The sequence below is a fragment of the Pseudophryne corroboree genome, chromosome 2 (genome assembly GCF_028390025.1).
Source record: "Pseudophryne corroboree isolate aPseCor3 chromosome 2, aPseCor3.hap2, whole genome shotgun sequence".
In the NCBI taxonomy this organism is placed as follows: Eukaryota; Metazoa; Chordata; class Amphibia; order Anura; family Myobatrachidae; genus Pseudophryne; species Pseudophryne corroboree.
In genome coordinates, this window is record NC_086445.1 from 922,863,496 (window position 1) to 922,889,227 (window position 25,732).

At 46.4% G+C, this 25,732-nt stretch overlaps 1 protein-coding gene across 2 annotated transcripts in view; it reads right to left on the reverse strand.

Annotated features, from left to right (window-relative positions):
• Positions 1–25,732, reverse strand: part of LIMK1 (LIM domain kinase 1) — a 255,805-nt gene that overhangs the window by 12,889 nt on the left and 217,184 nt on the right. For both annotated transcript variants that reach the window (XM_063956172.1, XM_063956173.1), the window contains 4 exons: positions 18,969–19,055; positions 12,492–12,623; positions 10,829–10,888; positions 10,579–10,644 (listed from right to left, as the gene is read on the reverse strand). In XM_063956172.1, the coding sequence (XP_063812242.1) occupies positions 10,579–10,644; positions 10,829–10,888; positions 12,492–12,623; positions 18,969–19,055 (345 nt within the window). The remainder of the gene's footprint in view (positions 1–10,578; positions 10,645–10,828; positions 10,889–12,491; positions 12,624–18,968; positions 19,056–25,732) is intronic.

A 25,732-nucleotide genomic window follows, 5' to 3' on the forward strand; every position in this document is an offset into this window, starting at 1 on the left:
ATATAATATGACTGCAGATATGAACTACTTGGCCTACTTAGTCTGCCCTAAAGACATGTACATGGGCACCTTTACACACTAGGGTTAATTTTTGATGGGAGTCAACCTAACCTAACCTAACAGTATATTTTTAGATTGTGGGAGGAAACCGGAGTACCTGGAGGAAACCCACACAAGCATGTGGAGAATATACAAACTCCACACAGTTAGGGAGTGGTGGGAAATGACCTCAGGGCTGTGAGGCAGTAATGTTAACCATTACATCATCCATTAACATTCCTATTGTTAATCAATTGTCAAAACCACAAATTGTTTGTGTGTTGAAGTTTCTCACTGAGACTCACCTAAGCAGGGGCTGAATAATACATAAGGCCACATAAATATAATTTGACTAAGGAACTGGCAATGCTGCTCCAGGCTCCTGGGCCCCTCATAGAGCAGAACATGGGTATGAGTGCTCAAGGAGAGGCCTCCACTGTGATCATAGGACAGCAAAGGAGAATCAATGGGAGAGCAGTAGTAGGCCAACAATCCCATTCCCTCCTCAGCTCCTGGCCCATAGTGGCAGCACCTTCTATAGTACTGCTGTTGCACCTAACAAAACTGGTCCATATACTGTAGTATGTATTAAGAGTGACTAGTTACATAACATCCATGCTTTTTGTAGTGGGGAGCCTCCCTTTTATTTATTACACTACATATCTCTTTTCCTTTTCTGTGGAAATAAATTTCATGCTCAATTTTCTGTATTTGGGGCAGATGTACAAAGCCTTGTAGACTTAGAGTGATCAAGTAGAGAGAGATAAACTACCAACCAATCACCTCCTGTCATTTTTCAAACACAGCCTGTAACATGGCAGTAAGGAGCTGATTGTCTGGTACTTTCTCTCTCCCCCCGTTATTACTCTCCATGGTTTAGTACATCTCCCCCTGTATGTCTTTGAATTTTCAGCATTTGTAAGAGTCCTGTTCTTTGCTAATTATTTTGTTTAGTAAGCCAATTTAGTTATGATAATTTGATATTTTCATATTTGTTGATTCAGGATCAAAGGGCCTAATTCAGAGTTGATCGCAGCAGCAAATCTGTTAGCAGTTGGGCAAAACCATGGGGGTCATTCCGAGTTGTTCGCTCGTTGCCGATTTTCGCTATGCTGCGATTTGTTGCTAAATGTGCATGCGCATGGTACGCAGCGCGCATGCGCTAAGTAATATAACAAAAAACTTAGTAGATTTCCTGGTGTTCTTACGACGCTTTTCACAGTCGCACTGCTGTTCGGTAAATGATTGACAGGTAATGGGCGTTTCTGGGCGGCAACTCAGCGTTTTCACGGCGTTGGCTAAAAAACGCAGGCGTGCCAGTGAAAAACGCGGGAGTGTCTGGAGAAACGGGGGAGTGGCTGGCCGAACGCAGGGCGTGTTTGTGACGTCAAACCAGGAACTAAACGGACTGAGCTGATCGCAATCTGTGAGTAGGTCTGGAGCTACTCAGAAACTGCACAGAATTATTTAGTAGCAGTTCTGCTAATCTTTCGTTCGCAATTCTGCTAAGCTAAGATACACTCCCAGAGGGCGGCGGCCTAGCATGTGCAATGCTGCTAAAAGCAGCTAGCGAGCGAACAACTCGGAATGAGGGCCCATGTGTAGTGCAGGAGGGGCAGATATAACATGTGCAGAGAGAGTTAGATTTGGGTGCGGTGTGTTCAAACTGAAATATAAATTGCAGTGTAAAAATAAAGCACACAGTATTTACCCTGCACGGAAACAAAATAACCCAACCAAATCTAACTCTCTCTGCATACTGTATATCTGCCACACCTGTACTTTGGGGGTAAAACATGGTTTTACCCCCAAAGTACATTGGTTCAAATGTATTAAGCCTTAAAGAGTGATAAAGTGGAGACGGATAAAGAGTGATAAATGACCAGCCAATCAGTTTCCTACCTGACATTTTTCAAACACAGCTTGTAACATAGCAGTTAAAGAGCTGATTGGCTGGTAATTTATCACTCTTTGGACCCTATTCAGGTTCAGTTGTAGATTCTGCTAAAAAGCAGAATCTGCTACTGAGTACGATTACATGCTGACATACAAGCACAGGGCAAGGCTGCCCAGCATGCAATGTCCCACCCAATTGCGATCGCATTGCAGAACGAGAAATTAGGGATAACCCCCTGCATATGCAGCATGGTTGCATATGCAGGCGAATCACCGCCATTTTTTGGGGGTCACAGTGGTTGCGTGTGACATCATGCGGCCACCCACGAAAACGGTCCAGACACACCTCTGTTGTCCTCCCCACGCCCCCTCAGCGTCGCATCGACGCACCTCTGGTGGCCACCGTTAATCATAGTGTGATCACATCCTTCAGGTAAGCGATCGCACTGTGGCAAACTGCGATCCAACCTGAATGAAGGCCTTAATCCGTCTCCACTGTATCACTGTACACATGGATCCATTTACGTCCGGTGGTGCGGGTTAATGCGGTTTGTTTGTTTTTAACCTCGTGGATGAGTACATGGAACGAAGATGACCAATCTACTCTGGAAATAGGTGAGTATAACGAGATTTATGGTAAGAACTTACCGTTGTTAAATCTCTTTCTGCGAGGTACACTGGGGTCCATAAGGATAGACATTGGGGTGTAGAGTAGGATCTTGATCCGAGGCACCAACAGGCTCAAAAGCTTTGACTGTTCCCAGAATGCATAGCGCCGCCTCCTCTATAACCCCGCCTCCCTGCACAGGAGCTCAGTTTTTAGTTAACCAGCCCAATGCAGTACCAGGAAAAGAGACGACAACAGTTAGTAGCCACATACACCACACTCTTACGACAGGAGAAGTGTCAGCAGCTAATGCCATACCAACCCGAAGAAGCTAAGTTCGTCAGGATGGGCGCTTTGTGGAGCCCAGTGTATCTCGCAGAAAGAGATTTAACAACGGTAAGTTCTTACCATAAATCTCGTTTTCTGCTGCGGGGTACACTGGGCTCCACAAGGATAGACATTGGGGATGTCCTAAAGCAGTTCCTTATGGGAGGGGATGCACTGTAGCGGGCACAAGAACCCGGCGTCCAAAGGAAGCATCCTGAGAAGCGGCAGTATCGAAGGCATAGAACCTTATGAACGTGTTCACTGAGGACCACGTAGCCGCCTTGCACAATTGTTCAAGGGTTGCACCACGGCGGGCCGCCTACGAAGGTCCAACAGACCGAGTAGAATGGGCCGTAATGTGAGCAGGAGCTGACAGACCAGCCTTCACATACGCATGCGCAATCACCATTCTAATCCATCTGGCCAAAGTCTGCTTGTGAGCAGGCCAGCCACGTTTGTGAAAACCAAACAAAACAAAACAAAGAGAGAATCAGATTTCCTAATAGAGGCAGTTCTCTTCACATAGATACGGAGAGCCCGTACCACATCCAAAGACTGCTCTTTGGAAGACAAATCAGGAGAGACAAGGGCCGGAACCACTATCTCCTGATTAAGGTGGAATGAAGAAACCACCTTAGGTAAATATCCGGGACGAGTCCTAAGAACCGCCCGATCACGGTGAAATATCAGATATGGGGAACTACAAGATAAGGCACCAAAATCCGACACTCTTCTAGCAGAGGCAATAGCCAGCAGAAACACCACCTTAAGGGAAAGCCACTTAAGATCAGAGGTTCAAACGGAGACTCTTGCAACGCCTCCAAAACCACCGACAAATCCCAAGGAGCCACAAGCGGGACATATGGAGGTTGGATACGCAACACACCCTGAGTAAAGGTATGAACATCAGGTAAGGTCGCAATTTTTCTCTGAAACCACACTGACAAGGCAGAAATATGAACCTTGAGGGAGGCCAGACGCAAGCCTAAGTCTAGGCCCTGCTGAAGAAAAGCCAAAAGCTTGGCTGTACTAAACTTGGAAGCGTCATAATTGTTAGATGCGCACCAAACAAAGTAAGAATACCAGACCCTATAGTAAATCCGAGTTTGAATGACCGCCTCAGAAAACCCTTTAGCCCTCAAGACGGAAGCTTCAAGAGCCACGCCGTCAAAGACAGCCGGGCCAGGTCCTGGTGGACACATGGGCCCTGAACGAGGAGATCTGGGCGTTGTGGAAGTAGAATTGGACGCTCTGACGAGAGGCCCTGAAGGTTTGAGAACCAGTGCCGTCTGGGCCACGCTCTGGAGCTATGAGAAGCAGGATTCCTCCTTCCTGCTTGAACTTCCGAATTACTCTGGGCAGGAGTGACACCGGAGGGAACACGTATGGCAGCCGAAACTTCCATGGTACCGCCAGCGCATCCACAAATGCTGCTTGAGGATCCCTTGTCCTTGCTCCGAAGACCGGAACCTTGTGATTGTGTCGAGACGCCATCAGATCCACGTCTGGAAGGCCCCACCTTTCCACTAGGAGTTGAAATACTTCTGGATGGAGGCCCCACTCTCTGGCGTGTACGTCCTGACGACTGAGAAAGTCTGCTCCCCAATTCAGGACTCCCAGAATGAATATTGCCGATATGGCCGGTAGATGGCGTTCCGCCCATTGAAGAATCCGTGAGACTTCCTTCATTGCCAAACGGCTTAGAGTGCCGCCTTGATTTATGTAAGCCACTGTGGTGGCGTTGTCCGACTGTACCTGAACAGGACGGTTCTGTATTAAATGCTGGGCCAGGTTCAATGAGTTGAAGACCGCCCGCAATTCCAGAATGTTGATCGGGAGGTGAGACTCCTCCTTGGTCCACCGACTCTGAAGGGAGTGTTGCTCAAACACCGCTCCCCAACCCCTTAGGCTGGCATCCGTTGTCAACAGGACCCAGTCGGGTATCCAGAAGGGACGACCCCTGCACAATCGTTGGTCCTGGAGCCACCAGGCCAGTGACAGGCGGACCTCCGGAGTCAATGAGATCATGTGAGACCTGATCCGGTGAGGCAGGCCGTCCCACTTGGCCAGGATCAGCCTCTTGAGGGGACGAGAATGAAATTGAGCATACTCCACCATGTCGAACGCTGACACCATGAGGCCCAGCACCTGCATAGCCGAATGTATCGACACTTGTGGACGAGAGAGGAAGCAACGAATCCTGTCCTGAAGCTTCAGGACTTTCTCCTGAGACAAGAACAACCATTGGTTGTGAGTGTCCAATAGCGCTCCCAGGTGCACCATGCTCTGAGCAGGGACCAGGGAGGATTTCTTCCAGTTGATGAGCCACCCGTGGGCTTGCAGAAACCGGACAATCAGATCTAGGTGACGTTGGAGAATTTCTGGGGAATTTGCCAGGATCAACAAGTCGTCCAGATACGGTAGAATCCTGACCCCTTGACGGCAGAGTACCGCCGTCATCACCGCCATAACTTTGGTGAAGACTCGCGGAGACGTGGTTAAACCAAAAGGTAATGGCCGAAACTGGTAATGGAGGTTGCCAACCGCAAACCTCAGGTATTGCTGATGCGACACTGCTATAGGAATATGCAGGTAAGCATCCTGTATATCCAGGGAGACCATATAATCCCCAGGTTCCAAGGCCAGAACAATAGAGCAAAGGGTTTCCATACGGAACTTGGAGATTCTCACCAACTTGTTCAATGCCTTGAGGTTGAGAATGGGCCGAGAGGACCCATTCGGTTTCGGGACTAGAAACAGCGGAGAACAGTACCCCTGGCCCCTCTGAGCAAGGGGCACCTGTACTACCACTCCTGTTTCCAGGAGTGTCTGCACCACCGAATGAAAAGTCTTTGCCTTTGTCTGGTCCAAAGGGACGTCTGTCAGGCAAAATCGATGAGGGGGACGGTTTTTGAATGCTATGGCGTAACCTCGAGTGTCGACTTCCCGTACCCAGGCATCTGAAGTGGTCTTAAACCATTCCTGGGTATACCCTAGAAGCCGGCCCCCCACCCTCATGCGGCAGTCTTATCGGTCTTATCGTCATGCGGCAGTCTTATCGGTCTTGGAAGCTGGCTGACGGGCAGCCCAGGCTCTTTTGGGCTTTGGCTTACTAGGTTTGGAAGTGCGGGCCTGTTTGTGGTACGCCTGTCCTTTTGCTTTACCTGAAGGACGAAAGAAGTACTTTTAGCCTTTGGCACAGAAGGAGCAGTACTTGGCAGACAGGCTGTTTTGGCAGTAGCCAAATCAGCCACTATCTTATTTAAGTCCTCTCCGAACAGGATATCTCCCTTAAAAGGGAGTACCTCCAGGGTTTTTCTCGAATCCAGATCCACAAACTAGGATCTCAGCCACAATATCCGGCGAGCCAGAACTGACGTAGTAGAAGCCTTGGCTGCCAGAACACCGGCATCAGAAGCCGCCTCTTTAATATAGTGAGAAGCTGTGACAATATATGACAAGCATTGTCTAGCATGGTCAGAAGAGATTTCAGCTTCCAACTCTTGGGCCCATGCTTCAATCGCTTCTGCAGCCCATGTCGCTGCAATAGTGGGCCTTCGCGCAGCACCCGTGAGGGTGTAGATCGCTTTCAGACAACCCTCCACACGCTTATCCGTAGGCTCTTTCAGAGACGTGACAGTAGTGACAGGTAGAGCTGAGGAAACCACCATCCTTGCCAATGCGAATCCACTGGAGGAGGTGTCTCCCAATTTTTAGACAGCTCTGGCACGAGGGGATAGCAAGCAGGTTCTTGTGAGGCACGAACTTCTTACCTGGATTTTCCCAGGATTCCTGACGTATATCAACCAGGTGATCAGAATGAGGTAAAACTTGTTTAACCACCTCCTGACGCTTGAATCTATCTGGCTTCTTAGGAGGAACGGATGGCTCGGGATCATCCGTAATTTGTAGAAACAACTTAATAGCCTCCAATAGATCAGGAACATCCACTTGTGAACTACTATCCCCATCAGTATTATCAGTGTCAGAATCTGTGGGGTCAGTGTTAACGCCATCTTCATCAGACAAAGTGTCAGTGACAGCAGTGGATTGTGAGGAAGTAATGGCCCGCTTAGAGGACCCCTTGGTCTTAGGCGAGCGAGGGTCAGACTTTTTAGTAGTCAGTGACTGGTTCAATTTCTTTAACTGAGCGGACAAATTATCTGCCCACGGCGGATTAACCGCGGGGACCATATACGGTTGGACCGGCATAGGAGGTCCCATAGGGGGCGTTAGTTTAGTAACTAGCATATTCAGTAGTGTGGAGAAAGTAGCCCACGGCGGGTCATTTTGGACCCCCGTTGCCACAGTCCCACTGGGGGGCAAGGAACCCCCAGAACCAGAACTCTCAGCTGCAATATTTTCCTCAAAGGTATCTGCGGCTTCAGCACAACTGCCAATGTGTTCAGCCCCAGAACCGTTACCCTCATAAGCAGACATGTTATAACTTGCAGTATAAGGTAACACAGTACAAATTGTCAGCAGCACAATACCTCTTACCCAAACCCCTGCACAGTGTAGTCAGCCATAACAGGGAATCGGGAGAGAAACAGTGACTAAAATCACAGAGAAAAATATAAGAAAAGTATATCTTGTGAATATCCTATATTATATTCTAATAAACCTGACGCACCAAGCCCCCACAGGTTACAGAATATAGGGATAGCAAGCTGAGTGAGAAACACGAAATGGAAGTCACACAGCAGGCCAATGCACACACATATAGTCACATTTTGTACAATGCAGACGTTATGACAAGCAATAATACTGCACTGGACTAGCTTATATATAGCTATGTAATCAATTGATATAACACTGCACAGTAAAGACTGGATGTATATCACAGGGAAATTGTACCAAATAACCCTGACTAAATGCACTCTTTCTTAAGTATTCTACATGTCGCTTAGACAGTGATAGTTAAGTGTCTTGTAAAGGCTGACTGTCAGGCGGCTTTACAAAGGAGGATTTGCCCAAGCAGTCCCAGGAACAGTGTAGCTGAGAGAAATGGGGCCCAAACACTGACTGGGAGTGAGGGAGAGAGAGATATGCAGCTCCAGGGCGGGAACATTTACTGTAAATGGCGCCCTGGGGCTGGGGGAGGGGCTACAGGTCTAAGCCCTATCCCCCCTGCTGGACATAACTACCGGTACTATGGGCTTGTATAAAACGGTTTATAAGAGAAACCGACCTGTGCCCGCACCCTGGTGGCCTAGTGGGGTTGCCTGTAGTGTCACAGTGTCCACGCCAGCGTGCCGGCCCGCCTCCCACCGGCCGCGCCGGATCGCGATAAAGCGTGGGTCCCACGAACGGGACCCACTTACCACCTCCCGAAGCGCGGCCACGCGATCCTGGAGAGCCCTAGCCGTGTGTGTCTAACGAGAAGAAAACCGGAGCCTCCTGCTGTAGTTACCCGGCAACCAGGACACAGGAGTGTCCACGCCGCTGGGGAGTGATGGAGCTGCAGCAAGGAATGTCTCATGACATCTAAACTCTGCTGCAGCCCTTGTAGTCTTCACTTTTCTCACAAAAAAGCTCTTCTTAGGGCTGCCAGGAGCAGCCCTTCTGTTAAATGCCTGCTATCTGCAGCACCAACTACAAAAAACTGAGCTCCTGTGCAGGGAGGTGGGGTTATAGAGGAGACGGCGCTATGCATCTTGGGAACAGTCAAAGCTTTTGAGCCTGTTGGTGCCTCGGATCAAGATCCTACTCTACACCCCAATGTCTATCCTTGTGGAGCCCAGTGTACCCCGCAGCAGAAAATTAGGACCAAGGGGCTTCGTGGCACAGTAGGTAAGTATATGTGAGTGTGTAATTGTGTTGTATTAAACTACTACTATCATGAGGTGCGTGTCTTATCTTTATTGTAATATTTCTTCCGCTGTAGAACTACAGGTACCAGCGGGCTCTTTAATGCCCTGCATGCTGGTACTTGTGGTTCAAGTTCCAAGTGCCAGCATGCAGGCAAGGAAGGGGGGGGGGGGAAGAAAGACACGTGCTGGGACCTGTAATTCAATAGCAAAAGACAATATTTAGTATATATATTTTTTACAATTACTGGCTATCAGCCCGCCATCCACAGCCCACGTATGGCGGGGACTGGCCGGGCGTCATCGCTGGCCCTTGGGTGATCGCATTATTGGGGGGACCCCAACTCCCCCAGGGAACCCTGGCCAGGGCTGACTAGTTGAGGGAAGGGGGGGAGGGGGGTTAATGCAACGGCCCCAGGGACCTGTATAAATGTGTCCCCCGGCTGTTGCATTATCTCCTTGACTAGTGGAGCCTGGTGCTGGTTTAAAAAATATGGGGAGCACCTACACAATTTTTTCCCTGTATTTTCGCAACCAGGACTGTTTCAAAAGCCCGGGTTGGTTATGCTTATGGGGGGGGAGACCACATCTTATTTTTTCCCATTTGTTTCAGCACTTTACAGGCAGAAGCATGCACGGATCTATTTGATCTGTGCATGCTTCCGTGGACGTAATAAAACAGGAGGCGCTAGGTGTTCCCAAACAATTACAACAGCTTAAAATGCAAGGCAATTAAACGATTTAATGATGCACAATAAAACACAATCAATTAAAAAACAATCACTAAAACAAGATGATGATGCGAATGAATCCTGTCTGTAATAAAAAGGACTATTGCTGGTCCAAAAGTACAGAATCATATGGGGTATTCTTACCCGGTGACAAAGAAAGGAGCCGCTGGTGTTTTGCTGGGTGCTTTTCCAGATAAGCACTCCAGCTAGGCTCCAAAGCTGACTAGTTGAGGGGGAGGGTGGGGAGTGTCACTGCCGCCAATGCGTTTCGAGTCTTTTGTGGCTCTTGCCTTGAGCAAGAGACACAAAAGGCTCGAAACGCATTGGCAGCAGTGACCAAGGACCAAAAGGGGATTCTTCTTTACGGCAACTAAGCTTTGGAGCCTAGCTGGAGTGCTTATCCGGAAAAGCATCCAGCTAAACAACACCAGCGGCTCCTTTCTTTGTCACCGGGTAAGAATACCCCATAAGACTCTGTACTTTTGGTCCTGCAATAGTCCTTTTTTATTACAGATAGGATTCATTTGCATCATCTTGTTTTATTGATTGTTTTTTATTGATTGTGTTTTATTGCGCATCATTAAATCGTTTCACTGCCTTGCATTTTAAGCTGTTGTAATTGTTTAGAAACTCCTAGCGCCTTCTGTGGTATTACGTCCCACTCATCCACATTCCTAAGTCTCAGATCCAAGGGTGATCTGATCGTCTTATACCACTGGGCAACATAAGGGGATAGCACAGTTGTGCCTACTACTTTCAATTTTGTGCATGCTTCCGCCAAACTTGCCTGCCAGAAGCTGGTCTATTTGTTGGCAGGATTTTGGTAATGTTTTAGGTGCGAGTTGTAAACCCGCACCCTATTACATTGCCCGAGTTGTATGTCTGCAATGGCAAAACATCTGGATGCGAATTTTGCCATTGCGAGTTTTGGGATTGCAGGAAACATGCGAGTTTGCATGTTCCTGTACCCAATTACATTGGTCGAGTTTGCAAAATGTGCGAGTTTAGCGCTAAACTTGCATATTTGTTCAAACTTGCACACCATTACATCCCGCTGAGTATCTGCGTACGGGATCGCAGCTGGAAATGAATTTGCGTACAACTCCTACATATGGTATAAGGTTTCTATTTTCATTTTATGTCAGATTTGGTACTCAGACCCTCTTACCTCTCGTATAAGACAGTTGTGAGTATTCAGGTCCCGGTGGATTATATTCATAGAATGGAGGTAGGTCTGGAAAATACATTTTTATAAATATTGGGTCACATTCTTATATAAAGAAACATAACTCACAAACAATTCTCTATAAAGCATTACAGTGGCTGACGGCCAGATGGGAATGGCATGCAGTAGATAAAACATCTTGGACTCAGGTGTGCTGTAATGTGTGCATGTACCATATAGATTAATAACTCACCATTCCAGCTGCTATGTCTCTGGCATAGCTGACTCTCTGATTCCAGGGACAGTCAGCATCCTGCAGATAAAGAGAGAGACCCGCGTCACTGTGAGCTGTTGAACCTGGACATTACTACATAAAGGCATTTGGCAATGTACTGCATATGACATGCTGTTTGCCCATAGTTATTGCATATCTAAGACCTGGCACACATTAAAAAAGATTGTATTATTCCTGGCTGGTTCCACTTACCCCTTTTCCACCCCCACCCCCTCTCCATCTTTATCCCCGTAACTGTCCCCTCCTTTCCAGTCTCTATTTCCCTTCACTACCTTAACTTGTTACTTACCCCACATGCAAGGGCGTAGCTACAATAGGTGCAGGCAGTGCGGCTGCTATGGGGCCCAGAGCTGAGAGGGGCCCACCTTCCCTGTCACAGTTACATGTGTTATATACATTTTTCGCTAATGGGTGGTACGTAGGGGTCCTTTCAAACTTTTTCCTTGGGGCCTGCAATATATCTAGGTATGCCAACGGACCTGCTCATTGTAGTGTGGTATAAAATGAACTTGAGGTCATTTTAATGTTATATAATATGAACCGGGGCACTATAATGAGGCACAATATGAATGGGGAGCGCTATATATCACAATGTGAATTGGGGGTACTGCGCTGCATAATGTGTACTGGCAGCTCTGAAATGTGACATAGGGTGAACTTAAGCACAACTGCAATTCATAAAAGAAACTAGGGTACTACTATGGGGCATAACATTAAATAAGGCTCTACTATCGTTCAGAAAATGAACTAGGGCACTATGCACTATTATCGGGCATAAAATGAACAACTGCTGCAGAGAAACGTCTCTCTAGAAGCATTGGGACGGAGGCTCCTTCAAAATTTTGCTATGGGGCCGACAAAGTTCTGGCTACGCCCCTGCCCACATGCCCTTCCCTGTGCATTTTTAGTATTACAAGTTGATTAATATTACCCTTCTTGTATTGAATCTATTGACAACAATCTCTAATGCCCCTGGATACGTCTCTTGCTCATGGAGTTGTAAATCCTTACTCCATGCCATGTTTATTTTCCCAATAAAGAGATTTAAAAAGAAATTGTGCTACATACTCTGCATGGCATTTTTTTTAAATAATGATTCCACCTTTTCCTGGACATGTTTAAAAAGTATCCCACTTCCCCATTCCCAGTCCTCTTGCTTTCTCTTACCTAAATTGTGGGAGTGGCTACACCAAGATCCATCCTGCTTTTCGGGGTCCTTAATGGAGGCCCTACAAAGAAGGACCCAAACTGAGAGTTGGCTGCAAGCAGAGTGCTATGTTCACAAAAGATGGAGCTGACCTAGCGCTCTGCTAGCAAGCTGCTCACACACTGGGTCTAATTTGTGGGGACTTGATTTCAAACGTAAATCCCAACAGCACAGTGGAAAAGGCCCCAAGGGAGGAAACCCACAATTCAGATAAGGAAGATTAATTTACATATTAGCATACAAAGGTGGAATCATTTAAGACACAAGTGATTGTAGGTTAAATGTCCCTATACTGTATGTGAATATAAAGGCTTTCTCCTAGAACACTGCACCTAAAAATATATACTATATAGAATACATTTCCATTATTCTATCTGCTTTTATGCAACAAATAAAAAATAGACATTTCAATACCATTCCCTTTATCACCCTGCGCAGGGTGCCTCCTGAGATGTATTCTGCGATGAAGTTCAGTCTCTTGTCCTTGTACAGCACCCCTATAAACTTCAGCACATTGGGGTGCTCCAGGCAACGCATCACCTTCACCTGCAATAAAGGAGATTACATGCATTGGTATCCAATCCATTTGATTCAGACCAGTTGCTATTATGTGTAGTCTGGCTGAATAAGCCTTGGCTGAATCAGTCTGGGATGAAAGTTATCAAAGGATGAATGTTTCTAAGGATGTCGTCTGTGACTTATTCTGGATAAATTTATGAACAATATGCAAAGGACTATGAAGTAACTTCAAAATCTCATTGTTCTCTTACCTACAGGTAATGAAAAGTGGAACTACACTTACCAGCAAGTTGTATTGCATCTGCATACCATGATTGCATAGCTATAGGTAATGAATTAGCGGAACTACACTTACCAGCAAGTTGTATTGCATCTGCTGATTATCACAACTGAATACCATGATTGCATAGCTATAGGTAATGAATAGTGGAACTACACATACCAGCAAGTTGTATTGCATCTGCTGATGATCACAATTGAATACCATGATTGCATAGCTATAGGTAATGAATAGTTGATTTAATGTTATAAACAGATTTAAGCTGGTTTTATTATAAGTTATTTGGGGAATCTTTGATGGTCTCATCCCCACGCACCATTTGTTTAAGTTTTATTGCTTCAAATGTGTGATGGGCGAGGGATGGGTCTAAATCAATGTGGTTACAAACACGTTTGTTGGTCTTGATATTGGGGGTAATTCCAAGTTGATCGCATCAGGAAATTTTTTAGCAGTTGGGCAAAACCATGTGCACTGCAGGGGGGGCAGATATAACATGTGCAGAGAGAGTTAGATTTGGGTGGATTAATTTGTTTCTGTACAGGGTAAATACTGGCTGCTTTATTTTTACACTGCAATTTAGATTGCAGATTGAACACAATCCACCCAAATCTAACTCTCTCTGCACATGTTATATCTGCCTCCCCTGCAGTGCACATGGTTTTGCCCAACTGCTAAAAAATTTCCTGCTGTGATCAACTTGGAATTACCCTCATTATGTGTAGTCTGGCTGAATAAGCCTTTACTGAATCAGTCTGGGATGAAAGTTATCACAGGATGAATGTTTCTAAGGATGTCGTCTGCAAAGGCCAACACTACTTGGACTGCATCCCAACTACAAATGTATGTTTGCTACTAATATTCTCCAATCCTCACTGACTCAGGAAACTATACAATCACTTTCTGCAAAAAACACCTGTAATGCAATTTTTACTCGGACCCTGGAAATTTTGCACTGAGAAGCATAGTTAATGAAGGAACACCAACTTGCTGTTTGCAAACACTGTGTAATTTTCCATCTTACATCAGCAAAACATTTGCCTTACTGTTAACCCGTAGACATTAACCACATTTTAAATACTTGCAAATCGTCTTTATTTCTGCTATTCCACTGCTCTCTCATTCAGCCACCACTCCTCCTCCTATTCTATTTTTACTACCACTATTTACCCCATCCACACTATGGCCAGGCTGGGAAAAGCCCCCATTAATCCTTGTCTTCTTAATCCTTTATTCTGTCTCCTGGTACCACCTCTATCCTTCTCTCCCAGTCTCCTACATCTCATCCTCTCTCCTCTTCTCTGTCTCCCATACTCCCCTATGCTTCCCTTCCCCTCCTCTTCTGTTTCCCTATTGCAATTTACTTCTGCCCCTTCACAGGCTCTCTACCCCACCACTCAACCCCGATTTCTCCCTCTGCCTGTCACCTCACCTCTCCTCCACTACTATCATACTGCACTCCCTCCATGCCTCACACCTGCAGCCTCCCTTCCTAGCCAAGGACCCAGCACCATCATTTCACCCTCTATATACATTCCTTCCAAATTAATCTTACCTTAACGCTACAGCAACCATGATAATCTCATTGACATCTCTCCCACAAACTCTTACCCCCCTATCCTGTGCTCTCTGGAATGCCAGATCTGTTTGCAACAAACTGGTCCCCACTCATGACCTTTTCATTTCCAACTCCCTGCATCTCCTGGCCATTACAGAAACTTGGATTACTCCCTATGACACTTCACCTGCTGCTCTCTCTGCTGGGGGCCTCACATTCTTACACACACCCCGACCAGGGGGTCGCCATGGTGGTGGTTTTGGGGTCCTTTTATCCTCTAGCTACACATACCAACTTATACCTCCAGAAACATCCCTTACATTCTCTACATTTGATGTCTATGCGATACGCCTACTAATCTTCGAGTTGCTGTCATCTACCGTCCACCTGGCGCTTCATCCATATTCCTTGACAACTTTGCTTCCTGGCTACCTCACTTCCTCTCTTCTGACATTCCCTCCATTATCCTAGGTGATTTCAACATCCCTATCGATAACCCCACAAAATCTCCTGCCTCTAAACTCCTTAACCTCACCTCTTCACTTGGTCTCTCCCAGTGGACCACCTCACCCTCCCATGTGAACGGGAGCTCACTGGATCTGGTTTTCGCTCGCCGCTGCGATATTCTGATTTCTCCAATTCCCCTTTTGCCCTCTCTGACCACCACCTGCTCTCTTTCAACTTATCTATCTCCGCTTCCCCATCTCTCCCTCCTAAGGCTACCATCACTAAGCGTAACATTGAGGCTATTGATACCTCATCCTTATCCTCCCTGTTCGACTCACTTCTCTCTCCTATTCTCTCTCTCTCATGCCCTGAACAAGCCACATCCCTATATAATGCATCTCTTACTTCTGCTCTTGATGCTGTCACTCCACCAACCACTATTCACCCTTGCAGATCAACACCTCAACCCTGGCACACCAAATGCACCAGATATCTTCAAAAATGCTCACGTACTGCCGAGCGACAGTGGAGGAAATCACGCTCTAAGGCAGACTTCCTCCATTTTAAATGTATGCTCTCATCCTTCAGTGCTGCCCTTTCCCTCGCTAAACAATCATACTTCAAAATTTGCATCTCTACCCAGTGTTCTAACCCCCGGAGCCTCTTTGCCACTGTGAACTTCCTCCTCTGCCCATTACCACCGCCTCTCCCATCCTCATTGTCTGCTCTTGACTTTGCAACTTATTTTACATCCAAGATTGACTCCATACGTCAGGACATCACATCCCACCAGACCAGCAACCAGCCACCACCCATCCCTTGCTACCCCTCCCCTTCCCACTCACCAACTCTGACATCTTTCTCCCATGTATCTGATGAGTAAGTCATAGCCGTCATCTGTTCCCCCCCACCTCCCCACTTGACCCTATCCCCTCCCACCTCCTCCGCTACCTCTCTCCTTCTGCCTGTTTCCATCTTGCCCACCTTCTGAATCTCTCCCTCTCATCAGGCACTGTCCCCCCTGCCTTCAAGAATGCTCTTGTCTCCTCTATGCTTAAAAAACCTACCTTTGATCCAAACACCCTCTCCAACTATCGACCCATCTCTCTCCTTCCTTTGGCCTCCAAACTCCTTGAGCGTATTGTCTATAACCACCTCACTGCCTTTCTTTCCACCCACTCACTGCTTGACCCATTCCAGTCTGGTTTCCGCTCTCTCCACTCCACTGAAACTGTCCTCGCAAAAGTCTGCAATGACCTCCATGCAGCCAAATCTAAGGGCCACTACTCTTTGCTTATTCTTCTTGATTATCTCCTCTAGCTCCCAAGTATGCTGTCTTGGCGTAATCCTTGACTCCTCCCTCTCATTCAAACCACACATTCAGCACCTCTCACAAACCTGTCATTTTCATCTCAAAAACATTTCCAGGATCAGACCCTTTCTCACCCAGGATGCCACCAAGATCATTATCCACTCACTGGTCATCTCCGTACTGGACTACTGTAATCTTCTCCTATCTGGCATCCCTGATAAATGTCTCTCTCCACTCCAATCTATAATCAATGTGCTGCCTGGCTCATCTTCCTCACCAAACGTACTACATCCACCTCCCCTCTCCTACAAGCCCTTCACTGGCTTCCCTTCCCTTTCAGAATCCAATTCAAACTTCTCACACTCACTTACAAAGCACTCACCCACTCTTCTCCCACTTACATCTCTGACCTTATCTTTATTCTCCCACGCATCCTCTTCGCTCTGCTAATGCACGCCGACTCTCCTGTCTTCTGATTACTGCCTCCCAGTCCTATTTCCAAGATTTTTCACATTCTGCTCCCTTACTTTGGAATTCTCTACCTCTCCCCCTCAGACTCTCCACCTCTCTACAGAACTTCAAACGGGCTCTTAAGACCCACTTCTTTACCAAACCCAGCCAAATCTCATCCTAACCCTCTGTCCCACGCTCGGTCTACCCCATCTGTGTCACCCCTGTCTGTCTGCCCCTCCCCTTTAGAATGTAAGCTCTCACGAGAAGGGCTCTCTTCCCTCATGTGCTTATCCTTTCTTACTTTAATAATCCTCAACTGCCCAAATCCTGCAGTTTTCGGCCACCTTGATACTTATCTCAGTGTCGACTACTGACGTAGTTATGCTTTGTTACCCTGTACTTGTCCGATAATGTCTTCAACTGTAAGTCACTATTTTTCTGTTTTGATTATGTGCATATGTACTCTGTAACTGGATGCTGCGGAACCCTTGTGGCGCCATATAAATAAAGGATATAATAATGCCATGATTACTATAATCTCCAAGTACAATGTATCAATCATACCTTATATCATGCAAACCTCCACATAATCTATGTACAGCACATTACAAGTCTCTATACTGTATCACAAACCATATATTATCCCCATATGCTGTGCTGATATCCTTCATGTGCCTCCCATATGCAGTTGAAAGTGTGGGTGGCTGGAGCCAAATGCCTCCCATATGCAGCCCACATTGCCCATATACCAGAGGATCTCAAACGCGGTCCTCAAGGCACCCCAACAGACCAGGTATTAGGTATATCCATGGCTCAGCACAGATAGAAACATAGAATTTGACGGCAGATAAGAACCACTTGGCCCATCTAGTCTACCCTTTTTTAACCATATTTTTATCTCAAAACTTATTTGATCCTTATTTCTTTGTAAATAAAGATCAAATTGACAGAGGTGCTAATTAAGTCACCTGCATCCAAGCATGGCTATACTTAAAACCTGGACCCTTGTGGTGCCTTGAGGGCCACGTTTATGAACCTCTGCCATATACAGTTAATACCTTTCATATTAAGTTAGTGCTTCCAATATACAGTCTGCACCTCCCCTATGTAGTCAACGTCTTCCATTTACAACCTTAACCCCAATATGCTTCTAACCCCAATATGTAGTTAACCCCAATATGGAGGTACTGTCCAATAGCATTGCCCCATATCATAATCTATAGTGGGAAGGAAGGGAGAGGGAAAAAGAGGACAGGATTAAAAGTCCGTGGAGGGCAGAGTTGGGTTTCTAAAGCCAACCTGTCTTCCCAGCATGCTTAGCTGGTGCATCACTGTCTGTCTGGGGTTGGTTTGTCCGAATGGTACATGTAAAGTGCAGTGCTTTGATAGGGAATCTGAGCGATTACCTTGTAACTGACCATCCCTCATGCAACGTCTTCATTGTTTTGAGTATGTCATAGGAGCGGGATCATTCCTTCACAATGTGTCATTTGTAGTAACTGAGGACCGTGATAAAATGGTCCAGACATATTTACAGTAAGTCTTAACTTAGTCTGTCAGCTAAAAATGCACTAATGTTTTATACTGTATCTAGATAATGTTTTTAAGAAGTAAAGTAAGAGAACTACTGGATATGACTAGACATACAGTAAGTATATCCATTCACTGCTTTCACATTCTAAGACAAGGAATGACCCAAAGCCAGAGTGATGGGTATGCAATCTGCACAGAGTATTCCATTCTCACAAACAAGGGATGGTTACGGTAGTGGCATTATAAACGTACATAACGGACACATTAATCTTTGCTATTTGAACCTTTTGTCATTTGAATCATTAATGGTAGTGAGAAGGGATACCTAGAGTACATAATTCGGCCAGATTCGGAGATGGACGCGGCAGAGATGAGAAAATGCAGCAGGAGACGTCTGAGGGAAAAAAGACGCCTTCTGTCGGTACCACAGATCTGAAAGCGCACTGAATCACCTGCAAGCAATCCCACAAAACAGGGGCCAATGCCCTCGTTTTCTGGAAATGAAGCCGGCAAAACCCCTCCCCCAAACTGCTAGTTTGTCAATCAGACTGAGGCTCAGAGGGCACTGTGTGCAGTGATGCAGGGCCTGTCCTGCACAGACGAGTCACCATTGGAGATGTACGCAACCCATCGTGTTTGCGTACATCTCTGAATTAGGCTCACAGTAAAGGGTGCAAATAGAAAATGTACTGTAATGTATTTAAACTGCATCGAGATTAGTTTGGGGAACAGGTGTCATAGCTGTCATGGTTGCTTGATAGCCACGGAAAGAAAATAATATTGTGTAAGCACCTCTTTTAAAAAGGTTATCTGAGTTTCCTCATCAAATCGTATTAACTCCTTCATCACCATCACTTCACCTGTCTGACGATGCGTAACCTGTAGAGAAAGGAAATGAGGACTTTGTCATCAAAGCAGACATTTAAAAACGTATAAAATTGTTCTCCGTTTAAAAAAAAACAAAACTCAATAAAAAACAATTTTGAAGCGATATGAGTATGAACGTTGATAACAAGAACATTGGGCATTTACACATCCTCACAGGGGTGCTCAGGGAAAAGTATCAGCCATACTTTACGTGACATTATGTGATGTAGTATCAGCTACAAATGAATGCTGCCAAATAAGTTATTCTGCAAATATCTGCTAGAGTAGCACTCTCTGACAGTTATAATAGGATTTTGGTTACCTATCGGTAAATCCTTTTCTCGTAGTCCGTAGAGGATGCTGGAGTCCACATTAATACCATGTGGTATAGACGGGTCCACCAGGAGCCACTGGCATTTTAAGAGTTTGAGAGTGTGCGCTGGCTCCTCCCTCTATGCCCCTCCTACCAGACTCAGTCTAGAAACTGTGCCCGAGGGGACGGACATCTTCGAGAGAAGGATTTAACACAGATAGTGGCGAGATTCATACCAGCTCACACATACAAGGCACATCAAGCTAACTTAGCTGGAAAACTCAGCAACCGCTGAAACATTACTTACCAAGTAATAATGCAGTACTCAACTAAAACGAAGTTGTACTGACCAAATTACAATCGCAGGAAAACGAAGCGCTGGGCGGCGCCCAGCATCCTCTACGGACTACGAGAAAAGGATTTACCGGTAGGTAACCAAAATCCTATTTTCTCTTACGTCCTAGAGGATGCTGGGGTCCACATTAGTACCATGGGGATGTACCAAAGCTCCCAGAACAGGAGGGAGAGCGCGGAGGCTTCTGCAGAACTGATTGACTGAACTTCAGATCATCAGAGGCCAAAGTATCGAACTTGTAGAACTTTGCAAACGTGTTCGACCAAGACCAAGTTGCAGCTCGGCAAAGTTGTAACGCCGAGACACTCCGGGCAGCCGCCTAGGAAGACCCCACCTAATGAGTAGAGTGGGCCTTGACCAGGGCAGTATTTAGGGGTCCGAGCGCCCCTGGCAAAGTAAAGGACTGGTGCCCCTCCCCCCATATTTGAAATAGGGAAGGCATGTGTGCCAAAAAAGTGTCGTGGCCACTCAATAGTACCCCAATTTAAATTACACCACAGTAGTGTGCCTTACTCACATTACACAGCACAGTAATGTTCATTATTCACGTTATGCTACACAGTAGTACCCCTTAAACACATTATGCCACACAGTAGTGCCCATATATATATATATATATATATATATATATATATATATATATATATAGGTATACCAAAGGGCGGCACTCACTGGTCTCACACAGAACTAATAAACAGAGTCCTCTTGTCAACGTTTCGAGTTTATTTCAACCCGTCATCAGGATACACATAACACATAACAAATGACAAACACATACCTTATATACCCCTCCATGTTGCCAAACGAGCGCGCGCCACACCAAGTTCCCAGCTGTCTAATCAGTGTAATCAGTGTAGTCAGTGTGAACACACTCCCCCCGGAAGTCCACATACGAGAACACATCGCGTCCGGTTGCCTTAGCAACCTGTAACAGACTCCGGGCCAACAAATATGACTCACACCAATAGCGGTGCATGCCAAAGTACACTTCACTGTAGAACCAATCAGCAGACGTATCACTTCTCTCACACGGAGCTTACCGGCTTCCGTGGCCATTACCATAGCAACCTAGTAGAGCTGGTAACAAACGCTAAAAGTAGCGTACAGTATCCATGGCAACCCGTTTGGCAACATAGATTAACAATACCACCACATATCTATAGCAATTAGAAAAACACAATATTATCTAAACTCATAATTACCATCACAGAATAAAGTGCACAGTGCATAAAGAGCAATCATAAACAACCTTCAAGTGCAATTAAAAGGGCATTTCATAACGTCACTAAAGCTATGTACATATAAGGCTATACTCATAACATTACCAGATAGAATCTGAATCAAAATATCATATCTGGATTAAAGCGTAAAAATCACAGTTACTACCAATACATATTGTAAGTGAGGTGATCATTAAGGCCCCTGGGTTTAACAGTATCCAACACCTGAATCCATTTTGTCTCAATCTGTAACAGCCTCTTATGCCGATCACCACCCCTCGGGCTCTCCGGCACATGATCAATAATAATATACTTGAGGCTGGATAGTGAATGATTATTCTCAGCAAAGTGTCTTGCCACCGGTTGTTCAGATGGTTTACCAATCAGTGCCGCCCTAATTGACGACCTATGTAAGGTCATCCGCTCTCTGAAAGTACGTATAGTTTTAGCGATATAGCAAGAACCACAGGGACACTTTATCATGTAGACCACAAAACTCGTTGTACACGTGACCGCTGATCTTATCATATATCTCTTACCACTATGTGGATGGTAGAAATATTTACTCGCGATCATAAAACGACAGTATATTACAATAGAAAAAAGTTATAGTGTCAGTGAAAAAAGCACCTCATGACAGATACTGTACACAAGCTCATGTCTAAATACTGTATACTGTAAGCAGTGACATTAAGGGGTACAGTACTGTATATGCAATTGCGGTCGAATTCCGTCAGGAATACGGAAAAAATGGACACGGGATCCCCCATCTTTTTAGAACCAGCACCGGGCTCTGCGCCTGGTCCTGGTGCAAAAAATAATGGGGACAAAAAAGCGTAGGGGTTCCCCATATTTTTTGAATCAGCACTGGGCTCCACTAGCTGGACAGATAATGCACAGCCGGGGGACACTTTTATACCGGTCCCTGCGGCCATGGAATTAAATACCCAACTAGTCACACCTGGCCGGGGTACCCTGGAGGAGTGGGGGCCCCTTAAATCAAGGGGACCCCCCCTCCAGCCACTCGATTATCTCTATCGCCCCTGTGTATTGTAGCTAGGGGATTGTGACGCTCCTTCAGCATTGCCCCGTAGCCTGCAAAATCTGTGCTGTTATTTGCTCCATAGCTGAGTGCCTCCTAGGAGCTAGGAGTCACAGGCGGTAGCCATTTCAATTGAGTCTGCCCTGCTATAGAATTGTATGTGTACATTACCGTACGGTGCATAGAACCTTTACAGTAGAAACTCTCCTGCAGCTTTGGCCTGCTTTACTGTATGTACTGTAAAACTTGTGTTTTGTCAGTTTGCTATGCGACCGAGCCCGGTGTAACGTACTGTAATGTGCATAGACCTCGCTTATCTCTGTGTATTTTGGCTAGGGGATTGTGACGCTCCTTCAGCATCGCCCCGTAGCCTGCACAGCTTATGCCATTTCTCATTCCATACCCGACTGCTGCCTGCCACGAGGTGGGGGTTCAGGAGGTGGGGGTTCATGGGTAGTGGTCGTTTTGACAGTGTGCTATGCGATTGAGTCCGGTGTACCGTAATACTGTATGCAATCCTACAGTAGCTTATCCCCATCTCCCCTGTGTATTTTGGTTAGGGGATTGTGACGCTCCTTCAGCATTGCCCCATAACCTGCACAAGGGTTCAGGGGCGGCGGCCATTTTGCCAGTGTGCTACAGTATGTGATCGAGTCCGGTGTACCATAATGTGCATACTGTGTATTTTAGCTAGGGGATTGTGACGCTCCTTCAGCATTGCCCCATAGTCTGTACAATCTGGACTATTACTTGCTCCGTAGCCTAGGGCCTCTGTGGGGCAAGGAGTCATACAGTAGGTGGTAGCCATTTCTATTCAGTCTGCCCAGCTACAGAATTGTATGTGTACTGTACGGAGCATAGAACCTTAACCTGCATAGAACCTGCACATTATGGTACACCGGACTCGATCGCATAGAACCGCTCATGCAGCTTTGCCCTGGTTTATGTGAATAAAAAAAATAATAAAGTGTCTGAAAAAAACTAACATGCATTCGTACTTAAGGAATCGAACCCTGGACTCTGAGTATAGGAAGCGAAACACTTCACCACTTCGCCGCAGACAAATGTATAAATCCGTTGGTTTTGATTATGCTGTAATGGCTACGGGATTAGGACGATAACATACTGTACAAAATTCCTAATCTTGAGAGGCAATAGTGAACTTGTAACACACATCCATTTGCGACAGTGTACACTACTGGTTTTACAGTACTGTATGTTTTGTCTGCGGGACTTGGACGCTCACATACAGTATTCATAAAGTATTGTAGATGGATCATATACTGTATGCTGTACTATTTGCGTCGGTGTCGTATATACAGTACTGTATTAAATAATGCAGCGTAATGAGTATTTACTGTATGCAGCGTAATGAGACGCCTTAGTAAAGTAGTCCTTATTATGTATTTCAGTATTGTATTTTACGGGAGACCACACGCATGCGCAGTGGTGATTGTAAAAAGCGACATCTGGTTGCTGATCGCAGGTATTACACATAAAGGTAACGCCAAACGCCATGTCTGCCTCCGTGCGATTAGGTACGCCTCTCTGTGACTAGGCGCGCCTCCCTACGCTGCATATGCTCGATCGGGACAAACGCCTCAGCCACTCAAGATAAAGGTGGCTACATCTGTATGCTCCCACAGTGCCAGATACATATATGCCCCCACCGAGCCAGACACTCGTATGCCCCTACACTGCCGGACACTCATATGCCCCTACAGTGCCGGACACTCAAATGCCTCCACAATGCCAGATACACATATGCCCCCACAGTGTCAGATACACATATGCCCCCACAGTGCCAGACACACATATGCCCCATGTTGATTTTACTATTAAAGGCAGCACTATTAGGTAGATTCACTTTTAGAGGCGACAGCTATCCCTCCACCCCCGTGTAGTTCCTCAACAGCAGGGATGCCCATTAATGATCAAAGAATGCAGCAGCAGCAGCCACTGTAATTGGCGCCGGGGTCCAGCACCGCACCACAATACAGGCAAGAAACTCTACATAAACTACACCCACCAGCAGCCGCTGCTGCATACTGTGAACATTACTGGGCATCCCTGCTGGTGAGGAACTACACGGGGGTGAGGGTATAGCTGCTGCCTCTAAAAGTGAATCTACATATTGTCAGCGGGTGGAACCTCTGGATGGCGCCCCCCCTTGGCTGGCGCCCCTGGCGAGTGCCATCCTGGCCAATAGGAAGATACACCCCTGGCTTTGACAGTCGTAGGACACGGCAATCTTGCTGTAGAATACGCATGCTGGATAGTGAACCTGATCCAGCGAGAGATCGTCTGCTTAGAAGCAGGACACACAATTTTCTTGGGATCATACAGGACAAACAGAGAGTCACATTTTCTGTGACGAGCAGTCCTCTTCACATAGATTTTCAGAGCCCTTACACCATCCAAGGACTTTGATGAAATTGAGGAGTCAGTAGCCACTGGCACCACAATAGGCTGGTTGATATGAAATGCGGACACAATCTTCGGAAGAAACTGCTGACGTGTCCGGAGCACAGCTCTATCTTCGTGGAAGATCAAGTATGGGCTTTTACAGGACAATGCCCCCAACTCCGACACATGTCTAGCAGAAGCTAAGGCCAACAACGTGGCAGAATTCCATGTAAGAAATTTGACCTCAACCTCCTGTAGAGGCTCGAACCAGTCCGATTGGAGGAACTGCAACACCACGTTAAGGTCCCAAGGCGCCGTAGGCGGTCCAAAGGGAGGTTGGATGTGCAGAACTCCCTTCAAAAAGGTCTGGACCTCAGGGAGGGCAGCCAATTGTTTCTGGAAGAAAATGGATAGGGCCGAAATCTGGACCTTCACAGATCTCAACCTCAGGCCCATATCCACACCGGATTGTCGGAAGAGGAGAAACCGTCCCAGTTGAAACTCCACCGCAGGAAATTTTTTGGACTCACACCAAGATACATATTTTTTCCAAATTCGATGGTAATGTTTAGAAGTTACTCCTTTCCTAGCCTGTATCAGGGTAGGAATAACCTTGTTCGGAATGCCCTTCCGAGCTAGTAACAGGTGTTCAACCTCCATGCTGTCAAACGTAGCCGCGGTAAGTCTTGATAGGCGAACGGCCCCTGCTGCAGCAGGTCCTCTCGAAGAGGAAGAGGCCTCGGCTCTTCTTGCAGTAGATCCAGAAGATCCGCGTACCAAGCCCTTCTTGGCCAGTCTGGAGCAATGAGGATCGCTTGAACCCTTGTTCTCCTTATGAGCTTTAGAACTCTTGGGATGAGTGGAAGTGGAGGAAACGCGTACACTAACTGGAACACCCATGGAGTCACTAGGGCGTCCACCGCCACGGCTTGCGGGTCCCTCGACCTGGAACAATACCGCTGAAGCGTCTTGTTGAGACAAGAGGCCATCATGTTGATCTGGGGTACGCCCCAAAGATCTGTTACCTCCTTGAACACCTCCGGATGGAGACCCCACTTCCCTGGATGGAGATCGTGTCTGCTGAGGAAGTCCGCTTCCCAGTTGTCTACTCCCGGAATGAAGATTGCCCACAGCGCCAACGCATGTTTTTCTGCCCAGAGGATGATTCTTGTTACTTCTGACATTGCAGCTCTGCTCTTCGTTCCGCCATGTCGGTTTATGTAAGCCACTGTTGTCACATTGTCTGACTGCACTTGAACGGCCCGATTTCTCAGAAGATGGGCCACTTGGAGAAGACTGTTGTAGACGGCGCTTAGTTCCAGAATGTTTATCAGCAGGCCGGCTTTCAGACTT